Source organism: Delphinapterus leucas, chromosome 12 (assembly GCF_059928025.1).
Source record: "Delphinapterus leucas isolate spDelLeu-1000000601 "Yukka" chromosome 12, BTC_Dleu_Yukka2, whole genome shotgun sequence".
Lineage (NCBI taxonomy): Eukaryota > Metazoa > Chordata > Mammalia > Artiodactyla > Monodontidae > Delphinapterus > Delphinapterus leucas.
The window spans coordinates 58,434,816-58,462,090 of NC_143140.1; the positions used below are offsets into that span (position 1 = coordinate 58,434,816).

General features: G+C 33.7%; 1 protein-coding gene across 1 annotated transcript in view; it reads right to left on the bottom strand.

Moving 5' to 3' along the window:
• The window catches only part of TRDN (triadin), a 313,614-nt gene that overhangs the window by 69,632 nt on the left and 216,707 nt on the right, over positions 1-27,275 (bottom strand). Inside the window, exons 22-24 of the mRNA XM_089921672.1 lie at positions 26,696-26,743; positions 9,262-9,312; positions 3,426-3,476 (exon numbers count right to left, since the gene is read on the bottom strand). Coding sequence (XP_089777798.1) covers positions 3,426-3,476; positions 9,262-9,312; positions 26,696-26,743 — 150 coding nt within the window. The remainder of the gene's footprint in view (positions 1-3,425; positions 3,477-9,261; positions 9,313-26,695; positions 26,744-27,275) is intronic.

Consider the following 27,275-nt stretch of genomic DNA (forward strand, 5'->3'; position numbering starts at 1 on the left):
AAATTCGGGCAGTCTCAACTACTTTTCTTTCCAAAATGTAACCCCTTTCCATTCATTCTATCAACTTGGCATTTTGGCCTGATGGGCACAACCGGAAAAGTGTTAGACTGTCAGTTGCTACTTAGAGTAAAAGTGCTACTATTACTGGTATAATTTTTATTTAGACATTTCTTCAGGAAAATAATTGTCAATAATTCTTCTTCAAATGTTTGGTAGAATTCACCATGAAGCCTTCTGGTCCTGGACTTTCTTTGTTAGGAGGTTTTCGATTATGTTCTTACTTGTTATTAGTCTGTTCAAATTTCCTGTTTCTTCATGATTCAGTCTTGGCTATCATATGTTCTAGATATTTATTCAGATTTTCTAGGTTGTCCAATTTGTTGGCATATAAACATTTGTAGTAGTCTTTTATGATCCTTTTTTTATTTCTGTAGCAACAGTTATAATGTCTCCTCTTTCAACTCTGATTTTATTTATTTGGCTCTTCACTCTTTTTTTTTTAATCTAACCAAAGTTTTATCATTTTTGTCTATTTTTTCAAAAGACAACTCGGTTTTGTTGATTTTTCTATTCTCTGTTTTGTTTAAATCTGCACTAATCTTTATTATTTCCTTCCTTCTAACTTTGGACTTAGTTTGTTCTTTTTTTCTCTAGTTCCTTGGAGTATGACGTTAGGCTGTTTATTTGAAATCTTTCATCTTCTTTTTTAATGTAGATATTTATTGCTATGAACTTCTCTCTTAGAACTGCTTTTGCTGCATTCCGTAAGTTTTGGTATGTTGTGTTTTCATTTTCATTTGTCTAAAGATATTTTCTAATTTCCTTTTAATTTCTTCTTTGACCTATTGGATTTTCAAGAATATGTTGTTCAATTTCTATGTATTTGTGAATTTTATCATTTAAGTGTGCATGATGTTATCGCTCTGTTTGACACTCTTTGACTGGATATTAAATAAAGACTTTTAAGACTCCCTCTGTTTACTAAAAGAAGATATGCTAAACTTTTAATCTAACAAGACTTCTGTTAAAATTAATTTCTTTTTTAGTAAGAATTTTTTGAATTGTAGCTCTCCTGATATATGTGAGATGACAGTGACCCCCTTTAAGGAAAGAAAGCCTAATGTGACACCACCTCTCAGAGGTGAAAGTGAAAGTCTGCATGTCATGTTACACTTTCTATCAAAATGTCCTAGGACTGTCATTTACATTCAGCACCACAGGCCTGAATTTTGGTTGTTCGGTGGAAAACAAATGATGAAATTCAATGCATAAAATTGCAAAGCACTAATAATATTCCAGCACATTACTAAGAGAGATCATTGTTGCTTTAAATGGTAAAAGAAAAACCACATTAAATATACTCAAGTGGTTATTTGAAACCTATAGTAAAGTAGAAAATTCAATATTAATGAAATGAGAATATAACTTTTAAAAATGCATCTTTTCCACATGCTGCCTTCCCCACCACCATTATCTGTGGCCACACACTGGCTGGTGCTACACTGACCATGTGGAATGGGATGATGAAAAAACAATACCTGGAAGGACGAAAGAAGAGAGAGGAAGCTCTTAAGTAGATATTTCCAGTGTTCAAAGACTCAAGTTATCATCACGTGTTTTTAGTGGAAACCTAAATTGTTTTTCATTCATATATACATTCCACACACATTTCTACTGGGGAAAATTTTGCACTGCACTTCCTAATAAAAATGTGGAAATTTATAATATTCCTGTCTGTCCCTCATTTCTGATATTTCTATCTTAGTTTGGCAAAAGAATTGTAACATCATTGAATGACTGAATTACTTGATGGCATCAAATCTTTTCAATTTAGATATTTATATAAATGTCCCTTGCAATCAACAGTCAGATCATGTTGAAGAAATCTACAGTTCTTTTAAAGAAATAAATCAGTTTAGCTAAATCCAAAGGAATGTCATTAGTCTTCACAATTAATTCATTCTTCAAATAATACAATGTAACAACATTTTGCTGCCTATTGAACATTTTAACATAACCGTAAAAATTCTCTTGCAAGCAACATATCCTAATTTACATATTATGCCTGAAAAACATAAAATTGTATATAGCACCAAAATAACTACTACCTAGGTGACAATAAAAATAAAGTTTTGGATATAATGATATTTTTCTGAAGTGAAACATAAATGCCTTAATAGGTCTGGAGTCCATGTTGCTTGAAATACTTTCTTAAAAATATTAAGTACATACATGGCTGAGAAAAAAATCATGCCATGCTCTCATGTTTCACTAAATAACAATTTTGTTTAATTTAAATTTAATTGCAAAGTTAGAAAAATATGACTTTAGGGTATTTTTTTATACATTGCTACACTGACTAATGGAGCTTCTCCTTGAGTCCTTCATTGCTCTCACTGAGTCTCCTGTCAGCTTTCCCCTCCTACTACTCTCCCACATCTCCTCCAACTCCAGCGCATGCTTATAAAAGTTCACCCAAAAGTTTTTTTTCTCTTTAATAAAAAATTCCAGTAAATTGGAATTTTTACCACTAAGTCCCTGTATATTTGTCAATAGTTCACGTAGATCTTCTCTTCTGGGTAAATGTAGAAACAGGCTCTATTTGAACATTCAACATAGCAGGTATACTTCATGGTTTTACTGGTTCACTAATATGTTCATTTTGACAACAAGAAATATCAGACAGTTTGGAGAACGACACCATACCCATAGAATGTCTTGGGATAATTAGAAACTAAATGTATTACATTGGACAACATATTTACTTATGTTTTAGGGAACATAACTTGTTGCATGGCATATCAAAATCCACATTCCTCTGAGCCTAGTATAGTAGGAAGGCCAGAGGTGCAATAAGATGCACCTTAGCAAGATCACAGTGCTTGATTTGGAGATCAGCATTCTCAGGCTGGCTCTGGGGCAAATTACAATAACTGAAAAATTTCTTGACTATTTCAGTTTTATTTACCTACAAGATGATGGTTTTGGACTATAGTTTATCGCTAAGTTACTCTTAGCTATAAAATTTGTTAGGATTTTACTGTATCTGAACTTACAGAATGGCAAGCTATCACTGAGAAATTTTAAGTATTTTTTTGTATCTTAAATCTTTGGTTTCCCATGGCTATTCCTAATAGGATCTACCCTGGGATATTTACAAAATGTAGATTTTCCACTACAGACTCACGGAATCAGAATAGCATAGGCATTTTTCAAAGCTTTCTTAGTATTTCTGACACGGCCACTCTTTCCTTTGTTGTTTCATAGTACAATTTAGAATTTTTCCTTTGCTCAAAAACAGAGGAGGGCATATAAAAATTAGAGTTTTGAGAATATGAAAAATAATGATATACTACTTTATTTCAAATAACTGAATATGCAATAGGCAGATCAATGTGTTTTCACATTTCATTATAGAGTAATACCTTTTTCCTTTAGGGAAGCTGGAACCTTCACTTCTTTTCCCTTAATAGGTTCTGGAAAGAAACATTGAACATTTATTTGAAACCAGTATCAAAAGATGTAAGAAGACACATACAATGGAGTCAATGAGCTAGCGGTAAGGTGAACCTGGATGGAAATGATATGATGTTTTCTTTCAAAAATAATTTTAATCATAGACAAAGAAACAACAGTATAGAGTACAACGAGCTGTTCTCTAATCACTTCTATTTAAAATAAATGTAAATTGCTGAATGAGGTACAATCTATTTGTTCATTTAAGGGGACGTGTATTTGGATGAATAGGAACTTGCTTTATCTGTAATTTTAAAGAACACATGACTTCAGCATCTAGAAGTCTTCCAAAACTGTTATAATCAGCACTAACTTAGTTTATTTCTTTCAGGCTATGTTTTTTCAAAAAAATAAACAATCAAATGGAAAACTCTGCATATATCATGTAAATGTGGTGTTTTAGTCATCAGACTCAAGTCAAACAAATTTCAAGAATAAGATTTAAAATAAATTTTGAGACAGTTTCATCTGTGAACTCCCAATGTCTTAAACATGTGGTCCTTAGTTAAAGCAAATCAAGTAAAACCTCATTTATCCTACCAGGTTCAAATACAAAATGATTCTAATCATATCATGCCTTCCAGGCATATATATGGGTCTGGAAGACATGATAAATATGATAAATTTATCATATTTATGATAAATTTGATAAAATATATGATGAAATATAAAATATATTTTTAACCTATTAAAAATAAAAGCTAAAACCAGTTTTCTGCCTTTTCTGCAACATTAAATCTCAGTATCTATTTTACTGACGAAAATGATTAATAATGCAGTGAGAAAGGAAGCAAAGAAAGAAATCTATCCTTCCAGCCCTTTTTTCTATTCTCATCTGAGGTTTGGGGTGGAAGGCAAAAAATACGGTGGTGGTGCTTGTGAATGGACATGCCACTCCAAGCAATCGCTTAGAATCCACTGAGTTCGGGTGGATTTGGATTGTGTCAAGAATGTATTCTGGTGTTCCACTGAAAATGCTGTGTCCCTCAGAGCAAGATTTTCTTGATAGATAAACTGAGCCTTAAATATCCATAGGCTTGTAGACTTTTTAAAAGTGGCTTTGGTGGCAAAGGAGTGTCCCTGTTGCTATTTATTGTGTTAAGAATAAATAAGATCAATTTTTTCTGTGTATTTCAGCATGTGAAGATGAAATCAAGAACTATGAATTGAATAGACACACGGAGAAGCTTCATTAACTTTTTTTTTTTTCAGGCTGACAGGGGTAATTTACTGCTTTGCATTGGCTAAACCAAAAGAATTAATGTATCGTGAAATGAGAAGTGGTGGTGGGGACAGATTCCTGGTGGGGTGGGAGAGCACAACTCCTGGAACTTCACATTTCAAGATTCAGCATGTTGATTTAAATGGGTGTCTGTACATGACTGTGTGAGATTAAAGTAGTTATAAAGAACAAGACCTAAAGAGAGGGCCTGTAGACTGCTTCGATTTTGGTGGAGAAAGAAGGAAGGGGTAGAAAAACAGATATACTTTTATAGGGTATTTGAAGGTCATAAACCCAGCACCTTAAATTTGAAGAAAGTCCTCAGAAAATAGAAATAATTTTTATTTCCTAGTTTGCTAGTAGGAAGATACCTTTGCTCCCAGGCTGGGTCATCTCCTGCACCAACTTTCCTGCATCTCATTTCTTCTCAGTGTCCTTTTGACTTCAGGGGGTTTTGACCTGATTTAAGAAGTCCACAGACTGGTCTGAGAGTCCCTAACTACCCAGGGATACCAAATATGACCAAAAATGTGGAGACAGTGTTACATGGGAATTCTGCACTTCTGTATTAGTAAGGATTGAAACATTGTTGATTTAGGTCAGCTATTAAGGCATTTTTCAATGCATCTATCTTGTTTGTCAGGAGCAAAGCATTGGAGGGCACATTTTTTGTGTGTGTTGTTTTTACAAATATGGTAGTTTCTTTGCATTTGACCAAGAGCCTACAGGAAGGCTTATGAATCTTGATTATCAGGATCTAGAATATGTTTAAAGGTGCTGGGATATTTCTTGGAACTCTCAAAATAATCTGGTAGGAGGTTGTAATGGAGAAAATATTTACAAAGAAATAGGCAGATCATTTCAGGTTTTACACCACTCCCAGACACAAAGGCAATAATGAACTAGGGTGAGTGTTCGTGATGAATAAATCACTGGGGATCGGTTTCAAAGTCATCAGCCAACTTACCCTATTCTTAGCTCTAGCTTTTGTTTGATGAGTGGGAATGGCCAAGAAAAAGTATGGTGAAGACAAAGAGAAGCTGGGGGAATCATCAGGTGCATGGTCCTGAGCATCAGAATATGAAAGAAGATAAGCTCTGCTCTGAATTCTCTGGCACTAGATCCAAACATATGCAAGCCTGAGTCACAAAGCTAGTCAATAATTCTAATGTCCATCATATTACGCCGATGCCAGAGGAACCTAAGGGTGCTACCATTGCATTCTCAATAGAAGGTAATTAGTTAACCTCCTTGTTGCCTGGTTATGATTTGGTTTGCAGTTTCTTGGACCATGGGTGAATCTTGCAACCTCAGATAAGTCAGACTAATAAGAAGCAAGTAGCGAGAGGATAGTGGTGGATGCCAGAAGGAATATAACCAATAATAGGGCTAATTAATAGGGTTGTCTGGTTTCTGGATGGTCAGGGCTGCATAAGCAGGGCTCTGCCCTCTTGAGTGTGTACAGAGGGCTTACATGAGTCCACTAGTCCAGGAAAGTCAGTAGCTGAGTCAGCAGCAAAAGGCAACAAGATGTGTCTTTCTCTTGCTCTTTGACTTTGGAATAATCATCCCTAGCCCTCTCTATACCTCCTTAAATAAAGACAGAAGCCTAATGATGTTTCTTTAAATGTCTAATTTACTCATGGTTATCACATCCCCAGTAAATATAGCCCCAAAGGATTTCCGTGTAATAATTCTGATTTTCGAAATGTAGCATTGCTTCAGTATGGGTTCTAATATATACATGCAGGTGGAGTCTATAAGAGACCAGCAAAGGTAGGCAATCTTTAAGTTGCTCCAGTGAAATAAGAGGCTATGTAGCAAGTGGAATTGCTGCATTCTGATTCTGCCACAGTTCAGCAGCAAGCTTCAATAATCCTCTCCAGAAACAATAACACTGCAGAGGTTAAAGTCACTGAAATTTTATAGGTAATACTACAATTTTTTCTTTGATTTTTGTATATAATGAAAATTATATTCAGAAAATAAAGGAAAAGTGACAATATAATTCTTCTAAAATTGTACCCAACTTGTATATAACAAAGATATTTGAGGGCATTAACACAGCTTGAATAAAAAAAGAGGTTCATTTTAAATAGTTCCAAATCAATAATGATATGTAGTAGACCTTTATATACACGATTTTCTAGTGACTGTGGAGACATCTTGCAAACAGTAGAGAATTTAACGTTGAGGAAAAAGTGTTCCCTAGGAAATTGTCTGCAATTGTACATTAATAACAACAACAACAACAACAATAATAATAGAAATTACAGGAGCCTACTCAGTAAAGTGGTCAGTGTGGATATAAATTCTCCCAGATACGGACTTCCCTGATGGTGCAGTGGTTAAGAATCTGTCTGCCAGTGCAGGGGACACGGGTTTGACCCCTGGTCTGGGAAGTTCCCACATGCCACAGAGCAACTAAGCCTGTGCTCCACAACTACGGAGCCTGTGCTCTAGAGCCCGTGAGCCACAACTACTGAGCCCATGTGCCAAAAAATAAATAAATTCTCCCAGATAATGTTTTCTGGGACAGATGTTTACAAGTACCATTTCCAATTAGTTTAGGCTTCAGCACAAGTGAAGTCTTTAAGTAGTAGTTTAAATTTTTGATAATCATCATTGCCTGAAAGGTCATTTTAGAGGTAAGACCCAAATTTCTGTTGAGTTGTTTTCATAGTGGACAATAATATATGGTTCAAGTACTCCTGTGAAATAAGTGCTCACCAAAATAAGTATATTTCATACTGCATTGGAAGGAGGGAAGGTTTAGATTTTGCATGTATATATGGATTTTCCTGGTAGTGTGTTTCAATAATACCTTTAGTTCTCACACAAACAAGGACAATGTTTTTGTTAATTGTCAGATAAAATGAGAATGGAGGAGAGAAGGAGTCTTTCTCAAAGAACAAGTAATCACTGGTGAAAAAATGGACTGAGCTCCTCTGTGGGAATTAAGGAAAGTCACCCCAATAGTAAAAGGGCTAAGACTATTTTCCACATCGCATATCCAGTGTGTCTATAGATTTTCTAACTTACGTAATGAGCTCTGCACTCAAAGCAAAGGTGCTTTGAAGAATACAAATACAGGGCTTCCCTGGTGGCGCAGTGGTTGGGAGTCCGCCTGCCGATGCAGGGGACATGGGTTCGTGCCCCGGTCTGGGAGGATCCCACATGCCGCGGAGCAGCTGGGCCCATGAGCCACGGCCGCTGAGCCTGCGCATCCGGAGGCTGTGCTCCGCAATGGGAGAGGCCATAAGAGGCCCGTGTACCGCAAAAAAAAAAATAAATAAAATAAAATAAAAATACAAATACAAGGGCCCTATTTTAAGGAGCAAGCAGTATCTGTGTTAAAATGAAATAAATGGGTGTTAAAATCCAACAGACTTGCCTTTGATTCTTGCCTTTGCCTCTTACCCATAGTGTGACACTGAGTAATTTAAATTACATGTACCTCAGCTTCCTCCTTTACTGAAATGGTGATATCAAGCACAACTTGCAGAAACAAAATATATAAAGTAGATTGCGATGTGTCTGGCAAAGAGCAGATAACCTGCTTCTGTGCTTCTCCCAAACAATCCTCACACCTTTGTCTGGCTAACTCTTCATGCATCATACTTGAATTTAATATAACTCTTCAGGAAAGCCTTCTCTGATTCCCCAGACTTGATTAGGAAGTCGATAGAGATGGCTTGATGCTTTATGTGGACATTATTCTTAGAACGAGGCCTGGGATTTGAATGGTACTTAAATAAGAATATCATGCTCTTTCATAGCAGTAAGGAACCTGATAAGACAAAAGCAGAGAGAGCATGACTAGGAGTCTTTGAAGACAGCAGAATTCAGAACTCCAATTCCCAAGTCTTCCTCTCTATTCCTAGCTTTGCCATCTTTGTTTTGCCAATGATTAGCAAGTGTTTGGAAACATTATGCACTAAATATATAGTCAATGAAGGACAGAAAGGAGAGAACCAGAGGGCATGGAAGCAAACCCTTCCAATACTCTTTATTTTCCTTCTAATCTTTTTTTTATCCCTTCCATTCTTTTTATTTTTATTATTATTATTTTTTTTTGCGGTACGCGGGCCTCTCACTGTTGCGGCCTCTCCTGTTGCGGGGCACAGGCTCCGGACACGCAGGCTCAGCGGCCATGGCTCACGGGCCTAGCTGCTCCGCGGCATGTGGGATCTTCCCGGACCAGGGCACGAACCCGTGCCCCCTGCATCAGCAGGCGGACTCTCAACCACTGCGCCACCAGGGAAGCCCCCCTTCCATTCTTTTTAAAAAATCATTTCTCTGTGTTTTTCTTTCAGAAATTATAATCAGAGCACTTTAAGTCACAGTGAACTGAAGGAAAGTATTTAACAGACAGGTAAATAAATAAAAGTTTTCAAATATATGAGGGTGTCCTGTGCAATTCTGACCCACAAACCTGCAAAGAAGATGACTAATGTACTGTGGACACATTCAGATATTTTTGCTAATAAATTTCTTGTGTTATGTTAACTTGACTCTATTACCTTTATCCTTCAGAACTGAAGACGTCTTTCCGGATTTTTCTTTTCTAATTTCTGCAAGAAGAATCATAGGGAGGAAAGGTTACAAGGAATAATGGAGAAAAAATGGCAAGTTCTTTATGTGTTATGTTTACTGAGGCTTAAAGAACCAGAGGGGCTCTGCTTTGGTATTCAAGATACAGGTGTCTACTGGGATAAATTGCTTGTAACATATTGAACTAAATATATGGAAGATAGAAAATAAGCCCTGAAATTATTACAAGGGGCAGACTATGGTAGATACAAGAATGTACAAATAAAATACTATGGGCTTTGGAAAAAGAAGGTATGATAAGAGTTATAGCTAACATTGTCTACTTACTGTGTGTCACAGGGAATGTTCTCTACTGTTTAGTCATTCAACGTTCACAATAACCTTATAAGGTTGGTAGGTCTTGTTATTATTGCTACTTTTCACATAAGGGGATTAAATAACTTTCCCAAGGTCATGTAGCCCTTAAACGGGAAATCTGGGATTTGAACTAATGTCTCTCTGAACTCAAACACAAAGATATTGGCTCTGGTAGCTCAATGATGGAATCAGGAAAGGCTTTGGCAGGTGGTACTGAAGAAGAGCTTGAAAGCTGGAAAGGAATTAGACCAAAAGAAATGAAGCTGAAAAGACATTTTAGGACAGAAGAGAGAATGGGGAGGCATGGGCTGGACAGTCTATCAGTTTGGGTGTGTGAGTCACTTGTAACCAAAAGAATACAGTAGAAGTGTTGCTGCGTGACTTCCTAGGCTAAATCAGGAAAAACCATGTAGTTTCTATCTGCTTCTCTAGCTCTGGGGGAAGCCGGCTGCCATGTAAGTACTCCAACTGACACCACCAGGTTGGCAAGACCACATATAGGCAATCCAGTCGGCAGCCACAGCTGAGCTCCCAGCCAACAGCTAGCATCAACTACCAGCCATCTAAGTGAGCCATCTTGGACATCCAGAAGTCAGTTACTTTAGATGTCTGCAGCCCAAGCCGACATCTGATTGTAATCACATGAGGTATCCAAGTGAAAAACTGCTCAGCTGATCCCTCCTGAACTCCTGATTCTCTAAATCATGAGCAAAGTAAAATCAGCTGTTGTTTTATATCACTAAGCTTTGAAGTGGTCTGTAAGCAGAAACAGCACATGAAACAGCTAATAAACAACAAAACATTGTACCATGCACAATGTAAGTTCTCCAGTAGAGCTATATAGATAACAGAGAAATGATTAAGTCTACTTTTAAAACTGGGGAAGGTTTTTACTGCATTTGGGTTTAGGTTCCTCAGCTGACGAGAATTTCACTGGTCAGGAAATAACAATTGAACAGTATATCAGGGTACAGGATGTAAGTCAGGTTTTTTTAAAAGCTGAGGATCATACAAAAAAAGAACTCCTGGAGTTCTTACTTGGTTCACAGAAGGTTAATTTACCACCAGTTGACATATGGAATATAGGTAACACAGTTCTTTGGAGGAAGACATTACCTTTGGTTTGAATAAATTGTGCTTCATGTGTCAACAAGATACCCAAAAAGGAAATGTCTTGCAAACAGTTGGAAATATGGGCGAAGTACATATTACATGCAAGTGTTGCAGAAGCAAATCAGCTTGAAGTCTCATTTACAAATGGAAGCTATCAATACAACCAGTAACATGATTTTTTTAAGTGCCCCAAACAAATCTTATTTGCTTTGATCATGTAAACTTGATTTAGTGAATAAACTAAGTATACAAGGGCAAAATAAATCAGAAAGTTAAAAACTGTTTTCTTAATAACATATGAAATTAAAAGAAAAACTGATGTCCTGTGTTACTTTTTACCTGCATGTTTTAAATCCAATCTCATATAATTTGCCTATATTGATATATATTCATATATTGGTAATATAAATTTTATCAATTTTGCTATTGCCAGATGTTTAAAAATGAATACCACACACAAAGTGTGAACAAAAGAGCTATAAATAGCAAGCTAAATTTTAAATAATTTACTAGATAACAATTATTCATTTAAAGAGAAAAATTTTCAATTTCAATAAATCCAGGTTTTTTTTTAAAGTTAAGAACCTGAATATCTAACCAATAAAAAGAAATAGAAAATAGCATTTACTTTTTCTTCTAACATTATCCTCTAAAAGATAAAATGTATATATAATAATAGTGTTTCCTTCTTCAAGGTTTTTGTAAAAGACCTATGAAACAGACAAAATAAAAAACTGAAATAATGGACAATCTTGTAACAAAAGAAATCAGCACTGGAGTTCCTCCTCAGCACATAAATATTTTGAACCCCGAAAACAATGTAGTTAAAGGAAAGGGTATTGATTAATAATATCTTTGATCTAACTATTAGTTATTACTCATTGCTCTGAATGATCAAATTCAATATCAATTTATTATTAGAGACATTAGGATATTTAAAAAAATATTTCTGTTGAAGTGTTTTGGCTTGATGTCAATGTCAAGTGTAGCTAGATTGTAAAAAAGAAACTGAAATTGGAAGGTGTAAAAGATCCTAACAGAATCATCAGGCAGCCCAGATTTCCTGGCTGCGTGAAGAATCAAACTCAAAATTCTTAACCTTTCTTTTCCAGCTAGCTCTACTGAAGTGTTCAAAAGTATCACTTCAAAAACTGTGGTTCTCTCCTCTTTTTGAAGATATATAATTTGCCTGCTGATTTGAGATATTGTTTCATGAGCATAATGAATAAGATCAAAGTATCAATTTTTTTTGGATTTTTCTTCTGATGGAAAGAGTAGTTTTAAAGAACCATATGGAGAGCTTTATCCGTAAGTTCAATGACAGATAATTCCTCAGATCATGACTATTAATGTACATCACACAGCACCAAAAATGTCAAAATTGTTTCATAACATCTCTGTTGCATCCTAAAGTGATATTACCTTGTTCCTAGAGTGGTTCAATTGTGATTAGTTGCATGATTTTTAAATATTTAATATGTGAATGCCCTACATGCATCTGTCATTGTTTTATGTTCATTTGGACATAATTTTGACAATCAGGGATATTTTAGAAAAGGTATTTTATAGCATTTTTGTATCTTTTTCAAACTCCAAAATATGTTTCATAAATAAATACAGAGAAAAGAATTTTCAAGTAGTCTAAATGGTTTAGCATTCTATGTTTATAATCCCCATGAGAAAAAATAAAATATTTTGATGTTTTATGCAATACTAACTCTGAATGCTCCTGAAAAGATGTTGTCAGGGTTTAATTTTACTCAGGACATTGTCCATTAACTTTGTAATTAAGTATGACTTGGTCGGGATGCCATTTTTAACTTCCTTTTTGCCTTAGTGATGCATTTAATCATTTCCTGGTCTATAGACTAAATAACTTGGCACACATATTTTTAACATTTTAAAATATTTTTCTCTAAAAATCTGTTTAAAAATTCTCAATTTAAAACAACTCCAATTCAATTATATTTATATGTTGGTGTCTTTTTTTAAAAAAACTTGGAACTTCATTGTATTTCTTAGTCTTTATTTTTTAATTTAAAAAAAGAATATAATTTTGCAACCTGTCTTATCCTCTATCTCTAACAGGACATTCTAATTAAAGAGTACAATATAAAATTTCTTTGAATGACATCTTAACAGTGTTGTTAGTACTTGAAGACTATGGTAAGGTATTTCTCAAGAAACTGTAAATAAGGGAATTCAGAATGTTCTCTGAAAGTTAAGATAATAATCAATGCAGAATGTGGAGAGTTGTGGAGTTCTGAAAGCACCAATTATATAATACTATATAACACTTTGTATATGCATCTCTGAGAAGCTTCCTTCAATTACTCAAGCACTGTGTTGTTCTAGGCAAGCTGGGCTGTGTTAACATGTTAAAACTGTGACATGGAGCATGGCATAGAAATTCAAAACAACTAACAGATATAGAACTTGTCTAATGTGTATCTTGCAATCACCACGGAGATGGAAGTCTTGTCCAATGGACTAAGTATTCTAGTCCTTTTGACAAACTCTTTCCTATAGTAATATAGGTCTTCAAATTACCTTAGCTGAGGTACTTCCTGAAATCATTTAAATACTCTTTTCCTTTGACTGAATTCTGATAAAACTTTATAATTATGATGCTTTTACGCTGTGTAGCTTGGCTGCAAGAAGAGAATACTTTTCAGAATTCTGGATTGTACCTCAGTGGGGTATATTTTACTTTATCTGTAATCGGCTCTTTTAGAAAGATCAGCAATATACAATTATTTAAAAAATAAATTAAGCACTCCTTTATATATTTGGGAGCTGAGATAAACTAGGACACCCTAGGCATATAATTTGCTTTCTAAGCCCTAAAGAGTTTGTTTTTCAAAGAAAACTTTATTAGCTATGAATTTTTCTCATGTAATCATGTTCAACTTAAGATATCAAAGTTCCCATGTTTTCTTCAAGAAAAAAATCTTTTTAACAAGACTGTAATTTCCTTGAGGGCAGGCAAAGCTAGGTCGTGGTCATTCCTGTATTTACATATAATAATGAAGTGTTGTTTTGTATGGTTAGACACTTTTACATAAAATCTTGCTATGAATGGGATGTTTGTTTCACCCTGATAGTCATATGTTAAAGACTAATACCCAATGTTGATGGTATTTGGAGGGGGGCCTTTAGGAGGTGATTATGTCATGAGGGTGGAGCTTCATGAATGGGATTAGTGCCCTTATAAGAAGAAACATGAGAAAGGTGATCTGTCTTTCTCTCTCCCTCCCTTTCTGCAATATAGTAAGAAGACATGTTTGCAAACCAGGAGGAGCCCCCTCACCAGGAACCAAATTGGCTGGCACCTGATTTGGACATCCTACCCTCCAGAAATGTGAGAAATACATTTCTGTTATTTAAACCACCTAGTCTATAATATTTTGTTATAGCAGCCAGAGCTGACTGAGACAGATCTCTAACTCCTTACCCATTCCGGGAGGTAGACATTATCTAGATTTTATAGATATGATAATAGGATCTAAGAGAGGTAAATAACTTGTCTAATGTCATGACTACTAAATAGCAGTGGGAAATTTGAACCTGGACCATCAAAATTAAAGTTAGAGCTAAACTACTACAGTAAGTGCTGGGAGCACAATGGATTATAAAGTTGATAGCACCACAGATTACTTCTAGAAGTGAAGAGTGAGCATATTTGCATCACCACTTCACAGCAATGTTCTTCATAACTGCCAATCTGCCATAGTTTTCCAAATTCTTTTCCGGAAGCAGGGACCATGTCATCTGGCACATACTAGGAAGTCAATAACTATTCATTGAATAAATTAATAAATTTGCCAAATTTGTGCTGATCACATTTTATGAGAAAACTTAACTATTAAATCTTTACACAAAGGCCTAATAATCATATAATTGCCTTTCATGGTTAGTTATTTCCCAATTTTGCAGTCCCAACCTGGCTAAGGTATCAAAGTAAAATGAAATCTCCGGTTTTGACAATTTTCATGGATAAAAACCAAAAATGATATATATTTCAACCTAACTTCACATAGCATTTTGCTTTCTTTACCTAAGAAATTTTGGATGGTGAATTTCCAGTGTTTAATAATCTCACACACCTGTATTTATATACTTTTCAATTAATTTTTGTAAAAATCCCAAATCATCTCTTCATTTTAAACGTAACATATTCTTCTATTTTCTATGACCATCATAGTATTGTATATATTCTATATTGTCTTTTGAAATTCTTTTCTCAATTAGAAATCTTTTTCTACAAACACATTTATGTGCGATCTGAGAAATTTATCATTATAGTCTGTGTTCAAGCATGAAACATTTTATGAGAGGATGTATATAGAAAACAAATCTAATTGAATATAAGAAGAATATTAACTTAAAATTAATAAAATAAAAAATAAATAGGATTTTGAAATAAATCTTTCTGTTATTCATAGTATGGAATATCATAGTATTTTGAAATTCACTTAGTGGATTAATTCTTTAAGATTTCCATACCATTTTTTAAAATTAATGAACTATAATAATTTTTAGAGTAGATTAAGGTTTATAGTAAATTGAATGGAAAGTTCAGAGGGTTCCCACATATGTCCTCCCCTAATACACTCCACCTTCTCCATCATCAAATCCCTAATTAATGTTGTATGTCTGTTACAGTTGATGAACCAATATTGATACATCATTATCAACCAAAATCCACAGTTTACATTAGGGTTCATTCTTAGTTTTGTTCATTCTGTGGATTTTGACAAACGTATAATGACATACATATACCATTATAGTAGGATATAAAATAGCTTCACTGCCCTAAGAATTCCCTGTGTACTACCTATTCATTCCTCCCTCCCCCTGGCTACCACTGAACTTTTTACTATCTCCATAGTTTTGCCTTTTCCAGAGAGTCATGTAGTTGGAGTTATATAATATGTAAACTTTTCAGATTGGCTTCTTTCACTTAGAAATAGAAATTAATGTTCCTCAATGGCTTGATAGCTCATGCCTTTTTATCACTGGAGAAAATTCTTTTGTATGGACATACCAGAATTTATTTATCCATTCACCTATTGAAGAAATATTTGTTGGTTCCAAGTTTAGCAACCATGATTAAAGCTGGAATATTTGTGTACATTAGTTTTCAACTCATGTGGGTAAATACCAAAGAGTATGACTGCAGGATCGTATGATAAGAGTACATTTAGTTTCATAAGAAACCACTAAACAATCTTCCAAAGTGGCTGTACCATTTTGCATTCCCTCCAGCAAAGCATGAGAGTTCTTGTTTCTCCACGTCCTCCCCAACATTTGATGTTTCAGTGTTTTGGATTTGAGCCATTCTAATAGGTGTGTAGTGGTATCTCACTGTTTTAATTTGCAATTTCCTAATGATGTATGATGTTGAGCATTTTTTCATATGCTTATTTCCCACTTGTATATCTTCTTTGGTGAGGTATCTGTTCAGACCTTTGGCCAATTTTTAAAATGATTTGTTCATTTTCCTATTGTTGAGTTTTAAGAGTTCTTTGTGTATTTTGGATAACAGCCCTTTATCAGATATGTATTTTACAAATATTTTCTCTTATTCTGTGTTTTGTCTTTAAATATTCTTGACAGTATATTTTGCAGAAGTTTTTAATTTTAAAAGAGCCCAACATATCAACTTTTCATTTAAGGGTTGTGTCTTTGGTGTTGTATCTAAAGAGTAATCTCCAAACCAAAGATAAACTAGATTTTCTCTTATGTTTTCTTCTAGGAGTTTTATAGTTTTATGTTTTACATTTAGGTCTATGATCCACTTTGAATTAATATTTTGAAAAGGATGTAGGATTTGCATTAGATTCTTTTTTTTTTTCTTTTTGCTTGTGAGTGTCCTAGTACCACTTGCTGAGAAGACTATCCTTTCTCCATTGAATTGCTTTTGCTCCTTTGTCAAAGATCAGTTGACTGTATTTTTGTGGATCTATTTCTGGGCTCTTCATTTTGTTCCATTGATCTATTTGTTGATTCTTTCACCAACGTCACAGTGTGATGACTAACATAGCTTTATAATAAGTCTTGGGTGTCAGTCCTCAGACTTTGTTCTTCTCCTTTAATGTTGTCTTGGCTATTCTGGGCCTTTTATTTTTCCATATAAACTTTAGGATCAGTTTGTTGATATTCATAATATCTGTTTGTCAATATCCATTGGAATTTTTATCATGATTGCATTGAATCTATAGATAACTTTGTAAAGAACTTACATCTTAACAATGTTGAGTCTGCCTACCCATGAATATAGAATAGATTATTCTTAGATTTATATCTAAGTCTTTCCATTTTTGGCACTAATGTAAATGGTCTTGCATTTTTTATTTTGTTCATTCCAATTTTTCATTGCTGGTACATAGGAGAATTGACTTTTGCAGATTAACCTTGTGTCCTGCAACCTTGCTATAATCACTGATTAGTTCTATGAGATTTTTATTGATTCTTTAGAATTTTCTAAATAGATGATCATATCATTCAAGACAGTTTTCTTTCTTTCTTCCCAACTGGTATGTCTTTTCTTTCCTTTTCTTGTCTTACTTCATTAACTAGTACTTCCAGTACAATGTTGAATAAGTGTGCTGAGAGGGGACATCCTTGCCTTGTTTTTTATCTTAGTGGGAAATTTTCTAGTGCCTCATCATTAAGTATGATGTTAGCAGTAGGTTTTATTGCAGATGTTCTTTATCAAGTTGAGGAAGTTTCTCTCTGTTCCTAGTTTGCTGAGAGTTTTTATCATACGTGGATGTTGGATTTTGTCAAATGATTTTCTGTATCTATTGAGATGATTTTGTTTCTTGTTTATCTGGTTGATGTAATGAATTACGTCAATTTATTTTCAAATGTTAAACCAGTTTTGCTTACCTAGAATGAATCTTACTTGGTCATGGTATATAATTCTTTATATACACTATTTAATTTGATTTACTAATATATTAGACTTCAATGAAATTTTTTGAAATCTTTAACAGCACTTTAAACTTTGTGATGGATATGTGCATATAAAAGAAAGTTGAGGTCTGAGACTCTCAAAAAGGCTTTGGTTAGAGTAAAAGCAAAAGCTAATGCCATTTTAACAAACTAGAAACTGTCCTTCCTACAGTGCTTAGCAGTGTGACAGTGATCCCCCTGCAGAACAAGAACCCCAGGTCTATTTAAGTTTCTTCACTTGGGAGCAATATGTCAGAAGAAGAATACATTTTTTTTTTGTATTTTGAAAAGGTAAACTTGATTCATTCAATAAATATTTATTCAATGTCTCTCTTGGGCTCAGAGCTGAGAAAAAAAAAGAAAAGATGGTTTCATGGAGTTCAGTCTATGCTGAAAGGCATCCACGTAGACAGATTAAGTACAATTATAGAGACACATACACAGGGCTCTGAGCTCATAGCAGAAGGACTGACAAACTACCTGATGCAATAAGGAAAGACCTCACAGAGGTACTGGCATCTGTGATCAATCCTGAAACTGGATATAAAATTTGCCATCAAAGAAGAATTGGAAAGACATCTCCAACATAAGGAACAACATAAGGAAAAATGGAGTGTGAAAGTTCATGTGGCTGCCTCACTGGATGTACAAAGTCGGGGAGAAGTATGTGAGCCAAGGCTGGAAAGTCACAGTGAGGGATGGTGATAAAGAAACCAGCAGTACCCTGCTAGAGAATTTGAATTTATATCCTTCCAATGATAAGGAGTCTTTAAGGATCCTTAGTCCAAACATTTTTTTCAGTCACTGTGTCAATGAAATTAAACTTTTGCTCTTAAGAGAATATTATATATACTGAACTGACAATACTTAGAAAGTCATTGTTATTTTGTTTGGAAATATGCCAAAACTGAAACCATAATTCAACCACAGTTTGTTATCCACATTCTCCTGTCTCCTGAGACAATATCTTTTTCTGTTTCATTTTTTATAAATTCTTTTGTACATGGGTGTCATGGGCATAATTTCTGCATCCTGTGTTCCATTATTAGTGATCCTTGTAGCTAAATTAATATTTAGAGAAACGTCATGTCATTTCATTGGATATTCAATAGTATGCTTTGCTCCAGCAATGTACTTTTTGAAACTTAAGTATAATTTAAGTGTATATATTGAAATTCAAGTGAAGTAAATACTTCAAATATTAGAATTCTATTTAGTAGATTTATATAATACTTAGAAATATTTTCATTTTAGAATCTGAATCTGACATTTCTGTTTATACTTTGGTACAGATTGTACTTGCAATCAGAAAAGTAAGTTTATTCTTCAGCATTTGGGTCAAAGTTGGAAACGTCTCAGGCAAGGGAGACATTTCTTACAAATGAGAATTAGACAATATTAGGACTGGAAAGTTCTGTAGAGAATGCTTAGTAAAATAATCTTGGCTTACAAAAGGAGATTTACAAAAAGAGTAAATACCCTAATGTCACAGAATAAATTACTGGAAGAGATAGACCAAGCCTTAAGTTTTATTTTCAGATAACTGTACTACATTATTCAAGCAGGTTAATATTTCTAATCATTATTAGTTTTTATCAGTTATTTCTTTTCAAGGACCAGCAATACAAGTGCTAACTCCAAGCTAAGAATTGTTGACCATGATTTTTATTGTCAAGACTTTTAACGAGACTATAGATGCTTTTTATGAGTTATCTGACCTAGTATCTCTCTTTCTTACATAAAAATCAAGTGAAATAAAACCCAAAATTTGCAAGTCAAAATGATGAAGAAAATTTCTAACTTATATTTTGTCATTTCATAATTCCAAAGGAGTATCTGAATTGAATTTTCAGGTTTTAAGAATTGCTTTTTATTTAGCATATAATACATCATCATTCTATGAAAAACTGGGGCAGTAATAATCAATAAGGTGCAAGTAAATTTTATGTAGAATGATGAAAAATTTTTTCATGTTTATTCCTGAAATTATTTGACCTATAATGTGTACTTTAATTTACAATTAGAAGAAAGTAACAATGCATTTTTATGTAGGGCTAATGATTTAAGATAATATCTGCAATTTGATTTTAAGAGACTGTAGCTTAAACTCCGTTAATTTGTTCCAGGATATGACATGGCAATTGATTTTAAGCAATTTTATTCAAGATAGTGTGTATTGTATTCCAACTTCTTTTTTTCCCTAAATAGGCCTTTAGCAGAAAATCAATTTATAAATGAAAGAAAAAAGTCAGTAAAAAAGGGATAAAAAAATTCTCCCAAAACAATCTTTGTTCTGGCCACTTAGCTTTGTAACAGAGCAGCTTATAATATACTTTCTATTAAAAATCCCTAAGGGAAAAAAGAGAATAAACCCATATGTGGTTTCAGAATAAAAGCAGGAGTGAAAGTAAATATTAATAGAAAAAAGAGACATAATTAGCAGTTTAATGTCCTTGAACTTGCAAGGAGGTGTTTTCTTGGTGTGTTATATGGTAAACACTACAATGCATTTCCGCAGTCTTTTATATAATCTAGCGTAGAGTGTCAAAGGAACAAACAAAAGTCAATTTTTCTCTCTGGAGAACAAAACTGTAATCTTCAAATATCTATATTGAGTAATTAAAATAGTTTTTACTTGCCAAATCCTGGTTTTGGTGATCAAAATTCTCTATGAGGAAAAATAAGGTTTGTAAGAGTTTTCATTATAAAGAGGATGAAAATGGTCTTTCGCAGATTTAAGGATTTCTTAAAGAACCATCAATCTAATATTAAGATGTAGACAATGATCAAAAATACACTTTATCTGAAGTGCATTTTCATTAAATTCAGAAATCATATGACAACTTTTCTTCATATTTACAATTTGGGCTTTAAGAAATGGTTTATAACTGCATTCCATTAGTTTACATAAAGATTGTTGGACATCACATCAAGACAAAGTTTTAGAATTATAAGATAGATGAAGCAAGAGGACATGCATGATGTAAAAAGTTTGTTGCTTTTAAGAACCTAAAAGATGGATACAATTGCCATTAAGAAATTACTTTGATGAATCATGGAAGGGATAGAATATAAACAGAGTAGGAGTGACACACTACCCCTATGTAAATTGTGTGTTCTGGCAACGTCAGGTAACTTAATTTAGCTCATCTAACAGCCAGTTCCTCTGACTCCAGAGTTAAAAAGGTAACCTGGTGGTAAAAGTAGTGACCCCAGTATGAAATGCAGGGGGAGGTTCCTGGGGTAATGTTATAGTTTTACTGTTCTTCTCCATGAAATGGCCACAGTCTCTAAGGAAAGGAAAGAAAAAGATAGGCACAGAGGTCACATTAAGCAGAGGAGTGGTTCAGTTTCATGATAACTGAAAAGCAGAATTATGCATGACGGAAACTGGAATGTGTGCATTACAATTATCTCTCTGTGTGACTTGTGCTTGCCTATAGTATATCCTGCATAAAATAAGAGTGATCAAGTTACACATTAGTTTATTAGAGAAAATGGATCATTAATACAAGAACCATTAATTTCTGAGGGAAAGGTACAGCGTGAATGCATCTTTTAGCATTGCCTCCAAATCTTGCCAACCTCACTGGCACACATTGCTCCTTTACCGGGCTGAAATTCTCTTTAGCATTCAATGACATTCCTACCAATAAATGAATCACATGAACCAAATGTTGCATGGCAGGAGGTGGTACCCTGTAGGAGATCAATGCAACAATACAAACTTTTTGAGTGTGTTGTGAATCAGCTGTGATAGGTAGGATTTATACCTGTCTATTTATTAAAGTGATGAAAGGAATGGGGAGGAACATGGTGAAAAAGAAGGGACTAGAAAGAAATTTTCATACATGAGATCATATGATTATGAGAACATTCTAAAAGGATTAAATGAAATAAAAGTAAGAAGTAGTAGTGAAATGTGTTATGTGAGCAAGTGAGATAGTGGAAAATTGCAAAAAGTTCTCTTGAAAATATATAAAATATGTAAGCAAGCAGAGTACACTCATTTTTACAAGTGTTGCATGAGCTCTGTATGTAGACCATCTTCTCTCCAAAGCCCACTTGATACTCCTCACACCCATTCCCAGCGCCTAGTCTGTTGTGGGCGCTCAATAAATATTAAACAACCAGAGCACAAACTATTGTCAAAAGTTTAGAATTCACAGGAATCAATACTATTGTCATTATACTTTAACATTTATTGAGGGTCAACAGCATGACTTAGTCCACATGTGCAAATAGGTTATTTTATAGTCACATATTAAGCAAATAATTAAATACAATATGTATCAACTACACCTTCAGTTTTACTACATTGATCTTAAATGTAAAGTTGTTTCTCTCTTTTTTTATAGTGTTGACACATCATGAAGTATAAACATTTATTATTTAAATAAATACGTTTCTCTCAGAGAAATCATTACTCTTAGATATTATTAATATTCACTTGAAAGTATGGGATCAATCTACAGTAAATACACATCGCAGATTCTAAATAGATCAGTACATGTACAAAGAAGAATCTGAAAAGTGTCTGAGGACAATGACAAACACACAAACCATGTAATATCAGTTGGGTTTCACTTGTGACAATTTAAAACACTAATACAATTATGTAGGGTACCATTGTTTACAAAATAGCAACAAAGGCAAAGAAAAACAGAAAGTCTTCAAGTGGACACAAATTACGGCACTTATGAATTTAAAAAGATTTCTTAATTTAAAGCAAAATATGTTTTATTACAGGAAATGAACTGCATTTGATACATTTATGATCCATATGCTCCAATTTTACCCTTAATAAAATGATTACTAATTGTGTTCAAATTTATTCTTGGTGGTTAATAGGTACTCAAATTCTATTTAATCATTTTTCATGAATATTTTTGTCATGTTTGTACTTAAGTGGATTTTGAAGTGATTTTTAATTGTTAAGAGGATGGAAGACTATAACTAATGTTTCTGTAATGAAATTTTCAGTTTAATTTTGGGATACTAAAATATCCAAGTTTATAAAGTGTGTTTTCCCTTAACATTTGAGTCTTAGAATCCTAGAAATAAAAGTGTTTCTAGACCAGCCTTCTCCTATAGCAGGAAGAGCCTTTATATTCTGATATAAGGGACATACTACTTAAAAACTTTGTTGAACATAAATTTTTTTATGATTCAAAGGAATAGAAGATCATCTAATTCAGTTCTATAATGTAAAACCAAGAAAAGTGAGGATAAGCCCTTACGTTTCTATATTTAGACATACATTGGCCTAATTGGGCAATTATTAAATTTTCTCTCATTTTAAGATTTTTTAAAATTTACAATATAGAAGGTGCAATTGCTAAATTTAATTTATTCGATGTCTTTATCCATATGTTTCACCACATGCTGTTTTGTTATGTAAGAGTACCCATCTACAAAGATCATAATAATGATATAATTAATGAATAATGCATATTTATTAATTTGCTCTACTTTTTTACTTTAAAATGAGAGTAGTTAGATGATTTAATCACTTATCCTGGTTTCTGAAATATCTGGCAATCTTTGCTATCCAAAATCACATTTGATTTACTAAAATATCTTAATTGTACAGTACTTAGAGGCACAGATCATCGATATCTGGATCACCTAGTATTCTTTTCTTCAACAATTCCTCTATGTTTTCATTCAACCCCCAAGTATTTTTTGAACACTTCCTACATGCCAGCACTGTTACAGGCCCTTAGAACAAACTCTTAAAGAAAGCTTTAAGTAATAGCATGCACAGGTGTGAATGAAAGAAAAAGAAAGATGATATGCGAATGATTTGATTTATTACTATTTTCTTCACCTTTTCATTGCTAGATTGAAATCACTTTGAATGAAAAATATTAGAAATAAGGAGATGCTGGGACTCCAATCTACAACTCATATCATTAAAGTTAGTTGTCTTGACTGGTCTCCGTCCCTGCCACAGTAAGTAAGAAGTCACTTCCCTAGAGTGACTGCTTTGATCCTCTGGCTAGTAACAAGCAAATACCATGAAAAATTTTCTTCTGAGAGAAAACAAGATTGAAAAAGAGAGAGGGAAATTGGATTTAGGGGGACAGGTCAATTTTGAAAAGTAATACTGAGGAAAAAGTACACTAAAAATGAGAAAATAAATATCAAACAATAAATAAACCAAGCTTAATGAAATGTGATGTACTCTTTCTAGATATAATATACAAATATATAAAGACAAATCTTCATACAGTAGCACGTGTTGTGATGTTTTATCTTTGGCGTTCCTTGGCTCTCACTATAAGGAGAGCAACATGTATTGTGGAAAATATTTGTGTCTCCTGATGCTTCTAGGTAATTGCTTTCTAAACAAGAGAAATCGTTAATGGTGTCTGTGGTGTGTGTGGGTGTGTATGTGTGTGTGTGTGGCTTTAGTGTGGGAAAATTTATAAAGAGTTTCTTAATACTCAAAATTCTGGTCTAGCCAATTTAAGATCTTTATGAGAAGAATAACTAAAAACCACATGATCCATCATGAATCAAAGATTAAATAGAGATACTTTTTTGGACTTTTGCAGAGGTTAGATTAACTAAATTTCTAATTCTTAAACGATATGAGGTCTAGTTCACTAAATTACATAAACATAACATTTATTTCACCTTTCACTATATGAATTTTCCATAATGTAAAGTTTAGCTTAATCGATGTTTCCCAAGTACAATTATAATGCAGACTAAGTTCAGAGGTTCAGTGTACACAGTTTTACATAGATCACACAGTGTATTTGAAATCTATTAAGAATTATGAGTGTCATAGTTTTTCCCTAGTACAAGTCCATAAGTTAAACCTTAAATGAAAATAACTCTTTATAAACTATTTAACTGTACTTCAAAGAATTATGAACTAGTTTTAGATTATTTATACTTCTGAAAATAACTAAAAACTATATAAGGAAGAGCTACACAATAGTCAAAGCATCATCTTATGTATAAATATTAGAATATTATGATGAAATCTGTAGAATGTAATTGATTTATTATCACATAAATTCCTTGATTTATTAAAATCACAAGATATATATTTTCATATAAATTATTAGTCATAGATATACCATCGCAAAAGTATGCAAGTTATCCAAATACCTTATTTCTTATGATTTAAAAAGAATGAATTATAAAATAATCTGAAGGAGTAAATTCACATCCCTAAGAGCCATTTCCAGTCTCAAAACTATTTGAGGCAACATTATAGAATTAACGAAACTGACACCAACATGAAGGTAAGAACACATAAACAATCTGAGCTTAATCAGTTATATGTTAGGTGCTATTATTAATGTGGACATTTTATATTCTAGTCAGTCTTCTCTTAATTTTCTGTGGCTATAAAAACAATCTGCAAATGCTGTAAGATGAGTAACCAATGCCTGTATACTAGAGGGGAGAAAAACTATGAAGCTTAATGAAAGCAAAGTGTTTTGATTCTCATTTATATTGAAGCTGATTTTATAAGGAAAAATACCTAAGTAAATACTATATACTTAATTAGGAGTTTATATTTTTTCATATCCTTTTACATACGTTTTCTTGTTTGAACTCCACATCTTGTCAGACAGGTAGGTCAGGTATAATTAACTCTATTTTTTAGAGAAGAAATTTAGGCTCAGAACCTTGTCTAAGTCAACAAGCTGAAATTGGGATCTGTGCTCCTAGAGCTCTACTTTATATTTCAGAGACTAAAGTATCCACCTCAAAAAGAAGTTGAGGGCTTCCCTGGTGGCGCAGTGGTTGAGAGTCCGCCTGCCGAAACAGGGGACACGGGTTCGTGCCCCAGTCCGGGAAGATCCCACATGCCGCAGAGCGGCTGGGCCCCATAGGCTCCGCAAACGGGAGAGGCCACAGCAGTGAGAGGCCCGCGTACGGCAAAAAAAAAAAAAAAAAAAGAAGTTGACAGAAACATTTTATTGAATTCTAAAAGTCCAGGTAGTCCACAGAAGCCAAAATGAATTTCAAAACTTATTCAATGTGATTTAATGTGATTTTTCTTTTGAAAAACCAAAGGAAATAAATCCTTGATGAATTTTTTAACCTTAGTTTACTTATCTGAAATGTGAGGGTTTGAAGGATTTTCTTGATATATATATATGTAAAAATATCTAATTTCTGATATTAGGAATTTGTCTCAAATTTAAGAGGAGAAATGATTTTGATTTCATTCTTGACAAAATTATTTCTAGTTCCGATTTCATCTATTATAATAAATAATACATATTATATTATAATATATTAAAAGCCAGAGTGGGGGGAACAAAAATTAAAATTATTAGCACTATGAGCTCTGACAGAAGGCCCAACATCACTTCAAACGCTTTTATTCTACTCTGCTGTAGCATTTTTCTCAAGCATATTCTAAAATGATATATTTATTATATAGCTGCATTAAAAAAAAGCATTATTTATGGCATTATGGTTTATAACACTGAAATTTTAGACCTCTTGGGAGAATCAACTGCTGAAGTTGTAATATAAATGCAAGTAATTTACCTGTATTGCTGGTTTTTTGCTTTGTTTTAACATATTACTTTTCAAGCAGTAGAAATTGTTTTTGCATAAACAGAATTGTGTCACCTCTATTCTTTAAACTATGATCAGTCAGGTGGTGTTAAAACCACAAATCAAACAGAAAAAAATGTCTACCAATTGCCCTGGAAGATTTCCTTATTCCCAACAACCTTAACATTTCTCTTGATGTAATTAAGCAGTCTGTGGAGCTTTCCTGTTCTGAACTTACACTCAAAGTTTAGTTATACAAAAGAACAAAAACCCAGATTGCCACCTCACATTCTCCCTGGCACAGAAAAACATGCAAGGACAGTGAAAGAGAGCAATCGATTTAAAGGTTATTGTCGTCCGCCTGTCTGAATCCAGTGCTTTCCTCCTCATGTTGTTGTCTTTCTAAAGATAATGTCAACCTCCTTCATTTTTTTTTACCTTGCTCCACTGTCTTGGTTGTTTTCTCTTCCTTCTTTCCAGGTACAGCTGCAAAGCAGAGATAAGGTTTAAATAAAATTCCAGATGTAAATGCTGCTTCTGCTCAAAAAGGCATTTTGTAACTCATTCAATGCCAAAATTTTCTTCTAAACAACCTATTTTAAAGCTTTTTCAATATTTCTCACTTCTTTAAAATCCAACTGAAACCTACTATTATAAATCTATTCTTAAAGAATTAGAGAAAAAAATAATCCCTTGCCCTCTTCTTACTAGTCTTTGCACACTGTTTTCTATCTTATTCTTTTATACTCTGCTTTGATAAACAAGCTTTATGAAGAATTCCGCTTGACAGGATTATGATTAATCGACTTACATTCCAGGTAACTGCTGGAGCCACTTAGCGTCTTGAAAATGTCAACTAGATGCTCCTTAAATTCAAGCTTAATGTTGCTTAATCAACTCAAAGGACAGTGTAGTCATGCTTGAGATTTGCTTAAATATTAAATGAAGTCATTCCAAATCACAAGTAACCAAAAAAGAAATAAGAATTATCACTTAGGTGCTGTTTCCCATGAACTAC